At 41.5% G+C, this 11,753-nt stretch overlaps 1 protein-coding gene across 1 annotated transcript; it reads right to left on the bottom strand.

Annotated features, from left to right (window-relative positions):
• Nucleotides 1–1,120: 1,120 nt before the first annotated feature.
• Nucleotides 1,121–5,694, bottom strand: popdc3 (popeye domain containing 3). The gene is made up of 3 exons (XM_034697940.1): nt 4,949–5,694; nt 3,189–3,297; nt 1,121–2,120 (listed from the first exon to the last, which is right to left on the bottom strand). The coding sequence occupies exons 1-3, from the start codon at nt 5,452–5,454 to the stop codon at nt 1,842–1,844; spliced, it is 894 nt and encodes a 297-aa protein (XP_034553831.1). The 5' UTR covers nt 5,455–5,694; the 3' UTR covers nt 1,121–1,841.
• Nucleotides 5,695–11,753: the final 6,059 nt, after the last annotated feature.

The raw sequence follows: 11,753 nt of genomic DNA, 5'->3' as shown, positions 1-11,753 counted from the left end.
GAGCAGTGGGAGTCCTCAAAGGAAACATTAATGATTTATTCAATCAGATAATGCGGAAAGGAGAGTCCAGAGCTCTGTTAATGAGTCATTAATAAAGCAGATTACAAAAGTAAAGACTCCTTCTAAAGAAACTTTGAAATCTTGTGCAGTCCTGCTCTCCCTGCTCTCTGTGACTCTGACCATATTTTACTAAATGAAAATCATGCTGATGAAGAAGAAGAAACTATAGACTGGGACTCATTAGTGTTTACAGGGGGAGCAGACCTGTAACAGGTGAACATAGTCTTCATTATCTCACATCATTTACAATCAGAGGGAACAACAAAAGATCTGATCCTTGTTTACCTCTGATCAGTCAAATCTATATAGATTAATACAGCAGAGTATGGTCCAGTACAGTCCAGTGCCTGGTGGGGTACCAACTTTATTTTCATGAAATCAGTCACAGACAATTTCAAACATTTAGTTTATTACTTAAAATATTCTTGTGTTATTCTGCGTCTAAAAGAGGTTAAAAATAAGTTTGTGAATCACACCTCAAAATTCAAATGAAAGAAAAGGGAATATACAGAAAGCACAAATATTGATCTGAAAAATTATCAATTTAATTTCTAAGAAATCAAAATTTTCTGTTTACCTATACGAGGATCAGGATCATAAATTTGATGCTTCATTACAAAGATTGAGATTAAACTCACATTCTGACTTTCTTTGAGATTTAATTCTTATTCTAATGTTATAATTTAAAGAAAGTCAGAATCTGAATATTAAATTTATGTTGAAATTCAAAATAAAAGTACCTTCTCCTGTTCCGTCATATAAAATATTAGATTTACATTAACAGCTTTAAATTGTGAGGTTTCTGTGAAGCATGTTGTAAAGTGTTGATGAATTATCCAACAAAATAACTCAAATCAACAAGCTCATCATGACCGCAGAGGGAGACCCTACAGGAGTTTAAACAACATAAGAAATAAAAATAATAAAAGCCTCTGATATCAAAACTGTATGAAGACAGAACTTTCAGTTCATGATTTATCTTTTGTGTCAGAGTGTTTGCAGAGACAGAAATGAAAACATGTTCAGGACCTGACGCACAAGATGACAAAAAGTCAGAGGATAAAATAAATTAACATTTATTTTACAGAATAATGTGGACACTTTAGATTATTTACATTTACATTTTACATTTGCACAATGTGACGTTGACGAGAGGCTCTAACTATCTGTCACCTCATTATTGCACATTACATAAGACATCTGCTGCGGCCTGTTTCTACGTTTATCACGTCCAAGTACATCAGAGGAGGAAGGTTTAATAAAGCAAACTTTCATAGTTTATAAAGAGAGTTTAAGAGCACAATCAATGTCATGAGCCTAAAACACACACGCACACGCACACACACACACACACACACACACTGTACACCTTCACTGCTCCTCTGAGAGCGACTGACACTGAAGATGCAGACTGACAGGAGTAGAAAAGCAGATTGAATTCACAGTTATGTAGAAAGACGTCATTTAAACTTGTAATTTCATCTCAACCAGAAGAGATTGTTTTTTATTGGACAGACAGATTTCAGCCAATCACAGCAGGTTTTACTCAGGCTGAGGTTTAAGTGCTGAAGAGGAGTTCTGTTAACACACAGGACATCGTCTGTGATAGAAACCATGTTTGTCTGACACGTCCTGATACCCAGTCTGTATCTTCAGTGACAGATTTATTTAACACATGGTACAGATAAAACAACAATTACTAGAGCATCGTGCGTGTGTGTGTGTGTGTGTGTGTGTGTGTGTGTGTGTGTGTGTGTGTGTGTGTGTGTGTGTGTGTGTGTTCAGGCCATCCTCCCTCCCTGCGTGGGCACTTGCAGGAACCCGTCTGTCCTCTCGGGCTCTGTCCCGGGTGTGTGGCAGTAGCTGGGTAGGCGGAGGTCGTAGCGGTGCCCGGAGCTGTCGAAGGCTTTGTCGTTCAGAGAGTACAGCTTCTCTGCGATGTCGTTACGCACCACCAGTGCAAAGATCTTTGCAATGTAGCGATGTTTGGCAAACAGCAGGTAGAGTTTCTTCCTCCTCCATGCTACGTACCTGCAGGGGTTATCAGCTCGAAGGGTCACCTGAGGACAACAGAGGGAGACAGACAAAAACAATCAGAATCAGCAAAAAATGAACAAATTCCACTTCAACTGTGAGACCACTGTGACTGCTCTGTGTTAGACAATGCAAAAAAGGGAGACTTCACTGCTTTGACCAAATTGGGCCAGGTCCTGAACCACTACCTCAGATCCAGACTGTATTATCTCAGAGAGGCTGCAAAGCACAGTGTCAGATTAGGGAAATAAAAGACGGAGACTAAGACGTCTAGCCAAGTCCAGATTCACCAAGCAGCCAAAGTGGAACTTGACTTCAGCATCCTCTGCACAGAGCATGCTGGAGGACAGAGAGATGCAAACCAGGTTTGTGGAGCCTGTTTCTCTCCCTCACGGTGTCACATTCATCAAATTACAGAGAAGTGATCGAGTGTTACGTGAATAAACCTTCTGAGGAGCTGCTTTAAATGAAATGACGACTCCAAAGCTGTGATGAGCCTGTGAGCCTGAGCTGAGGGCAAACATACCTTGACTCACACATCAGTGGATCTCAGCTCTTACAAAGAGTTTTCAGAAACACTTTGAGCCGGATTCACTAAAGAACGGTGCAGCTGGAGCGCTCACTGAACCCAAGTAAATAAGACAAGAAGACCGTCTGAGTGTATTTAAATGAACCAATACACATGCATTAGTGACAGAGTAATCTTGTTGCTTTTGCACAATAACTGCATTGCAAAAAAGTTTAACTCACAAACACCAAATATAACGTCCAAGCACAGTTACAGCGTCATTTTCACCGTCTGCAGCAGAATCTATAAGTGTGCATCAAGTCTGTGACATTTACTCTGACTGTGAGATTATTCTCTTAATAATCTGGGGTTAAATCGTGATCAAGCTGAAGAAAACTTTGTGTTAAACTGAAGTTTGTATCACATCTGTCATGAATCGCAGCAAATAGAGGAGATGCGAACAGCTCATCTGCACAATCAGACACAACACAAGAGCACACTGCACAGAGCTGCAGAGCTTTATGAGCAGAAGATGTATCACAGTCATTAAATCCTGAAATGTGTTTGCACATGAGGAAAGAAAGACCTGGAACACTCCTTCCTCTGACGGTCTGAGAGAATCCCACTCAGGTGAGTCCAGGAACTGGAACGGGTAGATGTAATGAAGAAACTCTCCATTTACCGTCACACGGATCCTGAGAGAGAACAGAGAGGGGGCCTGGTGTCAAATAATCTTTAAAATAGAGACTCACAATGACACAACATCAATCAGCTGATGTTCTGCTTTAAACATAGACTGTATCAAATATGGACGTAGTATCCGTGACGTCACCCATCTGTTTCTGAAGCGCTGTTTTGAAGCCAATCGGCAGCGGCAGCCATATTGCTTCTGTCAAAACCAGTGTGACTTAAAGAGGCGGGCTTTGAGCCTCCTAGCCAACATCTACAGTGTTCCCACAGGCAGCTGTGCCTCTCATTGGAAGACTAGTAATCTCAATATCTTTCTATGCTGTAAAGATCGTCTTTTTCCCATTCATGTATATGTGACTTCCGGTACTTCCGGAGCCAGCCACAAGCGGATCCTTGATGAACTGCAGCTTTTAACACTTCCACATTGACTCATATTTTTAGACGGAGGTTGCCGCTTGGCTTTAACAGATAATGGAGTAAAAACACCTGCTGTGACATCATTGACCGGGGTGTGGCTTAAAGGGGGATTCCTCTGTTTTTAACAGCATCTAAACTTGGTCTAAACTCAGCTCGACCTCTCCTGTGGTTTTAATCCTTCTGGGATTTCAGCACAGCTAGCTGTTAGCGATAAACTACGTCCAGCTGAGACTTCCTTTCTCTGTTCGCTCTATTGTTAACCGTCCAATCAGCAGCCTGAGCGGTGAACATGTGTTCAGATCAAACTGAAAGCAAACTTCACCCCTCCAGATCTGTCTGCAAAATAAACACTATCATTTCTTGGTTCATTGCATCCCCCAGAGGAGCACCCGTTCATCTGTGTGTGAGTCTCAGTTTCACTGTAAACAGTGTGTTCCACAGAGGCTTCACTCTGGCTTCTTTCAGCGGTATGAACCTGAACCAGAAACTGATGTTCTTGTGATGTTCTTGTAATTAACGGTCTTGAGTTTGCTGAAATAACAACATTATGATGCAGATTAGTCAAAAGTCACAAGTCAAGCTTTGTCAGGTCTGTCCTTAAGAGAAGAAAATTACTTTTACAATGTTTGTTTGTTGAATGGAAGTCTATGAAAGAGGATAAGAGACACTGATGTTTGTTTGTTTGTTTGTTTGTTTGTTTGTTTGTTTGTTTGTTGAATGGAGGTGGGATCCATCATTTCTGATGCGTTCCAGGAAGTCAGGCAATCTAAACGCCGGTTGTTTATAGTGATCATCAATTGTGCATATATTGTGCTCCTCCTTATTTTGCTCTCCATACAAACTGTTTTCCCGCAGACACCAAAGCATGCTGACACCTGATTGGTTAACTTGAACTGCCCTGAGTAGAAGAACGTGTTTATTTCCTAAATCTGAAAAAAGTGTGATCATCTTATATTCAGGCTTTTTATTCAATGTCAGGCTTACAGCCTTACTTTTGTTTTTAAGTGATACAGACCCAGTCTGATGAATCCTATGGTGTTATAAATGTAGTTTATTCTGTTGTTACTGTAGCTGAGTTGTATTTTAGGCTCATAAATGAGGCTCATATGAAGTGATGAAGTGATGAATGCTGATCTGACAGAGCCCTGCAGTCAGGTGTTGTCTTTGTGATCCTGAGACTCTGAGCCCCTCAGCAGAGACCTCTCAGACCTGAAGCTGAGGTGTGGTGTCAGCTCTCACCTGCCTGACAGCAGCACGCACAGCTTGTCTATGGCGGTCTTCCCCTCCACGGCGAAGCAGTGGTCCCTCTCCAGAGTCTGGATGTCTCCCTCACAGCAGGCCACGATCTTCCCGAAGTGTGTGAGCGACACCCCGAGCTTCTTAAACATGCAGGAGTACAGGTCCTGGAAGTCCTTCTCGAATGAGACGCTCCTGAGCCGGTAGGACCCGTATAGCAGCTGACCCAAACACACCCCGAACAGCGCGAAGCTCCACAGGAACGAGTCCGTGGTGCAGGAGTCCGACCAAGACCACAACGTGAGGCAGAAGAAGCCCGCGGTCAGGAAGCTGAACAGGTATAGGACTCCGTAAAACCCGCTGCCCCCCATGAAGCCGAGGAAGAGGAGGATGTTGGAGAGGTGGAAGACGGAGCCCTCCGCTCCCTCCCTCCACGCCTCACACAGAGGGTACCCCGGCGGACCCGGGTCCACCGTGTAGTTCAGAGCCTCAAAGTCCGGAGGCTCCATGATCAGTCAAGAGGACTAAACCTGCTCCACATGTCACACAGAGTCCTGGGGGGTGCGTCAGAGTCCTACAGAATGAGGAGGAGTCAGGAGACCCCGGAGACCAGAACGAGAGAGACTGACACCTGAGAGCGGAGCGCACGATGAGGGAAAGACCGATACAGCACCGGAAATAGACTCATATCAGAAAAGCCCCACCGAGGTTATTGAAAGAGTTAAAGCTTCAAACACGAGGTTTTAATTTACATTAAGAAGGTGAACTCTGGAGTGTTTCAGAAAAAAAGACTGTTTGAATGAGTTCAAGTTCTTCTGGTGCAGGAGACCCTGAAGTACAAAACACTGATCAATAAGAAAACACAACAACAAATAAACACAACAACGAATAAACAACAAATAAACAAGGCTACAAATAAAACACAACTTCAAAGAAACACAACAACGAATAAACAACAAATAAACAAGGCTACAAATAAAACACAACTACAAAGAAACACAACAACAAAGAAACACAACAACGAATAAACAACAAATAAACAAGGCTACAAATAAAACAAGAACAAATAAACACAACTACAAAGAAACACAACAACAAATAAACACAACAACAAATAAACAAAACTACAAAGGAACACAACTACAAATGAACACAACTACAAAGAAACACAACAAATAAACAAGACTACTAATACACACAACTACAAAGAAACAAAACTACAAATAAACACAACAACAAATTAACACAACTACAAATAATAAAACATGCATTGAAATCAATAAAGACTTCCCTTCTTAAAATATGAAGTCCATGCTGAAGTGTTATAAACTGCAGTTCCTCGAGTGTCCATTTGAGGCTGGCTGCAAAAGCTCCAGAAGCCACTTACACACCCATTCAAAGAGACAATCTTTACAGCAGAAATAATCATGTTTACAGCCTGGTTAAAAAAACAGTTCAGGCCTGAATACACGCTGTTACTGTATGAGTTTGTATTTATGTGACGTTTGTTGGATTTGTTATTTTAACCTCTTCTTTGGTGAAATATAAAATCAGTGTTGACCTGCTGCCTCGTGGTGATATCAGGTTTCATGAACCAGACAGTTGTCTTGCAGGCACACCGCTGTACAGTATTAAAGCCTCTACTAAAAAATCTCAAAACATGAAGTGAGATTGCGGCTTGAAAGTAGCTACAGGTTCAGACATTAAAGTGGGATAAACACTGCCAGATCACTGACTGGACTAAAGGGTTGCGCTGTGGGGTTTTTAAGGCTGTAAAGAGGATAATCATGAGTCCACAGCTGTAATAATGACTTTATATGTTTTTAGCTTAACATAAAAATAACTCTTTAGAATACAATCAGTGGTGTTCCTGCTTTTAAAATGAAGTTTGGTGCAAAAGAGGCACATAAATGTCTCGTATGTACGTCGCTTTGGATAAAAGCGTCTGCTAAATGACATTGTAACATTGTAACATTGTAAATGTATATTAGTGATTTAATAAAAAAGTTATTGAGTTAGCTGATAAGAGAGAGTGATTAGAAGAGTTGTTTCTGAGCAGGTGAGCTGATTCCTGCTCATTAATCAGAGCGGTGCAGGGCTGTGGGAGGTGTGAGATCTTTAAGGACCAGAATAGCTGCAGCTCTCCCTCGATGTGTGTGCTGAAGGTGACTTTGAGTGTTTCCTGGACGGTGTGTGTGTGTATGTGTGTGTGTGTGTGTGTGTGTGTGTGTGTGTGTGTGTGTGTGTGTGTGTGTGTGTGTGTGTGTGTGTGTGTGTGTGTGTGTGTGTGTGTCTGATGTATCTGGGGCAGCAGAGACAGACGGAGACCCCGGGGAGTATTTTGCATCATGTCAGAAACATATGAGTTGAGGCTGTCCCGGTTTCTTCAAGAAGGGTTCAAAAGAGAAACCAGACTCAGAGGTAACAGCGGGAGTGTTTGTGCGTTCATATAAAAGCATTTATCTCTACTCAGACATCCAACACCTGCTATTTATAGACGCCCTGCACTGTCTGTGCGTGTGTGTGTGTGTGTGTGTGTGTGTGTGTGTGTGTGTGTGTGTGTGTGTGTGTGTGTGTGTGTGTGTGCATGCCTGCTTTAAGTGTGCAAACTGATAGCTCAGATAGCCTCACATAAAAAGGAGCCAATTAGCACAAAGAATGCTGGAATCAGATGTATGTGGTTGGAGCAGATGTGTCCAATCAGAAGCCACCGTCTCTTAAACACAGTCCTGAGAGATGCAGAGCAGTAATTAATCTCCTTCTCCTGCTGTTATCTGCCAGACACCAAGCTTTTATTTTTAGACCACCCGGGTACACTGACATGCCCCGGGGCAACAGTTGCAGGAATCTGTTAATGGTGTCACGAGGGCTCAAGTTCAGTCCCACAAATATCAGCTATCAGAACATCAAAACAACAAACTTACACCTGACTGGGTCATTCCCAACTCTAAACCTGAGCCAATCTTATTTATTTATTTATTTATTTATTTATTTATTTATTTATTTATTTATTTATTTAGTTAGTTAGTTAGTTAGTTAGTTAGTTAGTTAGTTAGTCAGTTAGTTTGTTAGTTACCTACTTATTTATTTATTCTTGGATTTATTTGTTTGTTTAGTTAGTTAGTTAGTTAGTTAGTTAGTTAGTTAGTTAGTTAGTTAGTTAGTTAGTTAGTTAGTTAGTTAGTTAGTTAGTTAGTTAGTTAGCTAGTTAGTTAGTTAGTTAGTTAGTTAGTTAGTTAGTTAGTTAGTTAGTTAGTTAGTTAGTTAGTTAGTTAGTTAGTTAGTTAGTTGGTTGGTTGGTTGGTTGGTTGGTTGCTTGGTTGGTTGCTTGGTTGGTTGCTTGGTTGGTTGGTTAGTTAGTTAGTTAGTTAGTTAGTTAGTTAGTTAGTTAGTTAGTTAGTTAGTTAGTTAGTTAGAAAGATAGATAGATAGATAGATAGATAGATAGATAGATAGATAGATAGATAGATAGATAGATAGATAGATAGATAGATAGATAGATAGATAGATAGATAGATAGATAGATAGATAGATAGATAGATAGATAGATAGATAGATAGATAGTTGGTCAGTTAGTTAGTCAGTTAGTTAGTTAGTCAGTTAGTTAGTTAGTTAGTTAGTTAGTTAGTTAGTTAGTTAGTTAGTTAGTTATCTCTCAGTTTATTTTGATAGTAATTTATTCTTTTATTTAGTTAGTTAGTTAGTTAGTTAGTTAGTTAGTTAGTTAGTCAGTTAGTTAGTTAGTTAGTTAGTTAGTTAGTTAGTTAGTTAGTTATCTCTCAATTTATTTTGATAGTAATTTATTCTTTTAGTTAGTTAGTTAGTTAGTTAGTTAGTTAGTTAGTTAGTTAGTTAGTTAGTTAGTTAGTTAGTTAGTTAGTTAGTTAGTTAGTTAGTTAGTTAGTTAGTTAGTTATACTAAACTTTGGATCTGAATCACTGTCAGAGGTACTGCAGGACTGCACTCAGTGTTGGAAATAAGCATAGACTGCATAAAACATGGACGTAGCCTCATTGATGTCACCTAATGAGGAGATGTTCTGAAGCCCAAAGTTTACAGCTGCTGGAAAGATGTTGGAAATTTGGACTCCAACTGAGTCAAAGAGCTGGATCTGAGGCCACAGCTTAACTCCCAAACAGCTACAACACATCCATGAGTCAACTTAGTACAGTGCCTTATCATGCAAATACTGTATATGCAAAACTGTTAGCCTTATTAGAAAACCAATGCCTTATAAAAAAGAAATACACCCATCAATACAGAAATGAGCCATTCAGACCCAAACTATTTTATTTCTGGCTGTAACCATGTTTATTTTAAAATGTAAAGATTTCTTTTTTTTTAACATGGCACCTAAGGGGGATTCATTGGCCCTTGCAGCCAGCCTCGAGTGGACACTTGAGGAACGGCATGTTTTTGCATTTCTGCACTGACAACAACTCTATTTCCTCTCTTCTCTGGACTCTCTCTGTCCTCACATACACATGGCCTGTGTGCTGGTTAGGAATAGAGCCAAATTTTAAAGGGACCCCGACTGTGGGGACTAATAGGCATAAATCGGCTTTAATGTTTGTCTCATACTAGAATGCTTTGTTAAATAGACATGAAGAATTGTTATTTCTTTAAAGAGCGAAATTTATAACACATATTCTAACCTACGAGCGCAGCCATTGTTGTTGTACTAGCGCAATGCATGCTGGGTTGATGACGTGTAATGGTTGCATCTTGCCGAGCCTCTGGTTTTCGCCGTGTTTACTCGCTGGCTTTCAGGAACGCAAAAACCATAATAATGCCACACTGCTGCGTTTGGGTGTAATTTCCAGTGGAAGGGAAACAAGGGGACTGTTGTAAGTCTACACGGCTTTCCAAGAGACAAAAGGAGAAGAAAGGAGTGGGAAATTGCTTTTGGACGTACACAACTTCCGATGGACCGGCTATGTTCTTGCCACTTCACTCCAGAAGCATTTAGCCGACCCACGCTGGTGAAAGAGCTCACAGGTGCTGCTAGTTATTAACGGAGACTGAAGCCAAATGCTGTGCCGTCAGATTTCGTTCATAAACAGACAAAACGCCCACGGGAAAAGAGTGAAATCCGCTCGAGGAAACGCCATAGGCAGGAGACGCTGGATGTGCTCCTGCGGGGATGTCAACATCCCGCACCTGCAGATGTAGCCTCTGATGGCGAACCATCGGGCACGATCACGACCACGACCACTACCACGATCACGGAGGAAGCTGACGACGAGTCCCCCGATCAGTCAACACAGCAGTCTGTAAGTGTACATTGTTCTCCAAATAAGAGTGATGTCGCAACTCAGACGAAAAAACACACATCTGATGCAGCAGTACAGTGGCCAGCTGATGCACACCAACTTATTACTCAAGACCATGTTTATGCTGCTAATTGTGAAAATGAGCTGAAAAAACAGTTTCAGTAGGACAGTGAGTCTCTGGGTCTTTTCCTCTCAGATGATGACTTTTTTCAGAGTTGAGGATGTTTGGAGGGAGAGAGATCCAGAGAGTCGGGGCAGTGATGGATCTGACCATCATATAAAGTCATCTGAGGTGTTTTCAGATTTTCTATGCTTATTTGCCCTGAACCGACCAATCCCTGCAGACTTGAACCTGCTCCAACAGATTCCCAACTTTGGAAGTGTGTATTCTGCTGATGAGGTTTGCCGGGCCTGTTGTAGCTTGTTGAACAAGAAGAAGGGACTCACAGAGAGCGACAGAGTGACAAGATGTCTGAGGAGGGATGTAAGTGTGCTCGAGCTGTGGGTGACGTGAGATGAGGGTGATATCTGAGAATAGGAGGCGGTGAGAGTAAAGTGGAGGTGGACTGTATTATTCAATCTGTAAATACATATTCATGTAATGAAAGGTTCATGGTTAATATGTTTGCACAGAAATGCTCCCCCTCTCTTTTTAAAATACGTTTCACCTCCAAAAATCCGCTAAGAGTCTGAAAATGTGACTCCTCGGGACAATAGAAGCTCATTTCATCTTCATCCCCCTCATTAAAGAGCCTGTCATCCCTCTTCTGTAATCATTGAACGTCTTAAAGTCTTAATAGCACCAGGAAAGAAAGGATGGGTTAACAAAAGAGAATATAGAGAGCAGACTCCCTCCTTCTGTCCTCTCCTGTCCCACATAAAGAGCAGACAGGTGACTTCCATCACACTTTCTGTCCTGGAGTTCCCCAGAGACGTCTCTTCATTCAGGGAACATGGAGGCTGTCTCCTTTAAAGGCCAGAGGAAGAGAGGAAGAGAGGAAGAGGAAGGTACAAGCTCTTTGAGATATGAAGACGATAAAAGCTGCATGTAGGAGCTCCAGCAAACAGAGACGACACGTTTTAATAAAACAGAAAACTGGGTCAGGTGAGACGGACGAGCTGAAGTATCAGGCTGTATGTGTGTGTGTGTGTGTGTGTGTGTGTGTGTGTGTGTGTGTGTGTGTGTGTTTGTGCGTGCGTGCGTGGTGCGTGTGTGTGTGTGTTTGAGACATGATTGAAGCCTCTGGCTCTGATTTAGCTGTATTAGCCTTTGCTTCTCTCTGACTCCATTCTGCAAACATGGATTCAAAAGTATGAAACTCAAACCTCACAGTTTATTACGCTGTTCAACAAATGGTGGTAACATCACAGCTTATTAAATTAAGTCTACTTTGTCTTAAGTCCCAACTGAGCATGCTCAGTGAGCTCAGTGAATCATGGCTAGAAGTGGCTCCACAGCTGCTCTGACCTCCTGATCTCACCGAGAGATGTTGAAGACCACTCAATGCTTCTCCATGGCAACAAGGCAGCTGTAA

Source organism: Notolabrus celidotus, chromosome 12, assembly GCF_009762535.1.
Source record: "Notolabrus celidotus isolate fNotCel1 chromosome 12, fNotCel1.pri, whole genome shotgun sequence".
NCBI lineage: Eukaryota > Metazoa > Chordata > Actinopteri > Labriformes > Labridae > Notolabrus > Notolabrus celidotus.
The sequence above is the reverse complement of the archived record's forward strand: the minus strand, read 5'-3'. Positions and strand labels throughout refer to the sequence as shown.

Bases quoted from the DNA above. Each gene is read 5' to 3' on its own strand.
- popdc3 (XM_034697940.1), bottom strand. From the start codon at position 5,454: ATGGAGCCTCCGGACTTTGAGGCTCTGAACTACACGGTGGACCCGGGT. The intron at 3,298-4,948 runs GTGAGAGCTGAC...GTTCTCTCTCAG, and splicing joins TGCGTGCTGCTGTCAGGCAG to GATCCGTGTGACGGTAAATG. The intron at 2,121-3,188 runs GTCTTTCTTTCC...TGTTGTCCTCAG, and splicing joins CAGAGGAAGGAGTGTTCCAG to GTGACCCTTCGAGCTGATAA.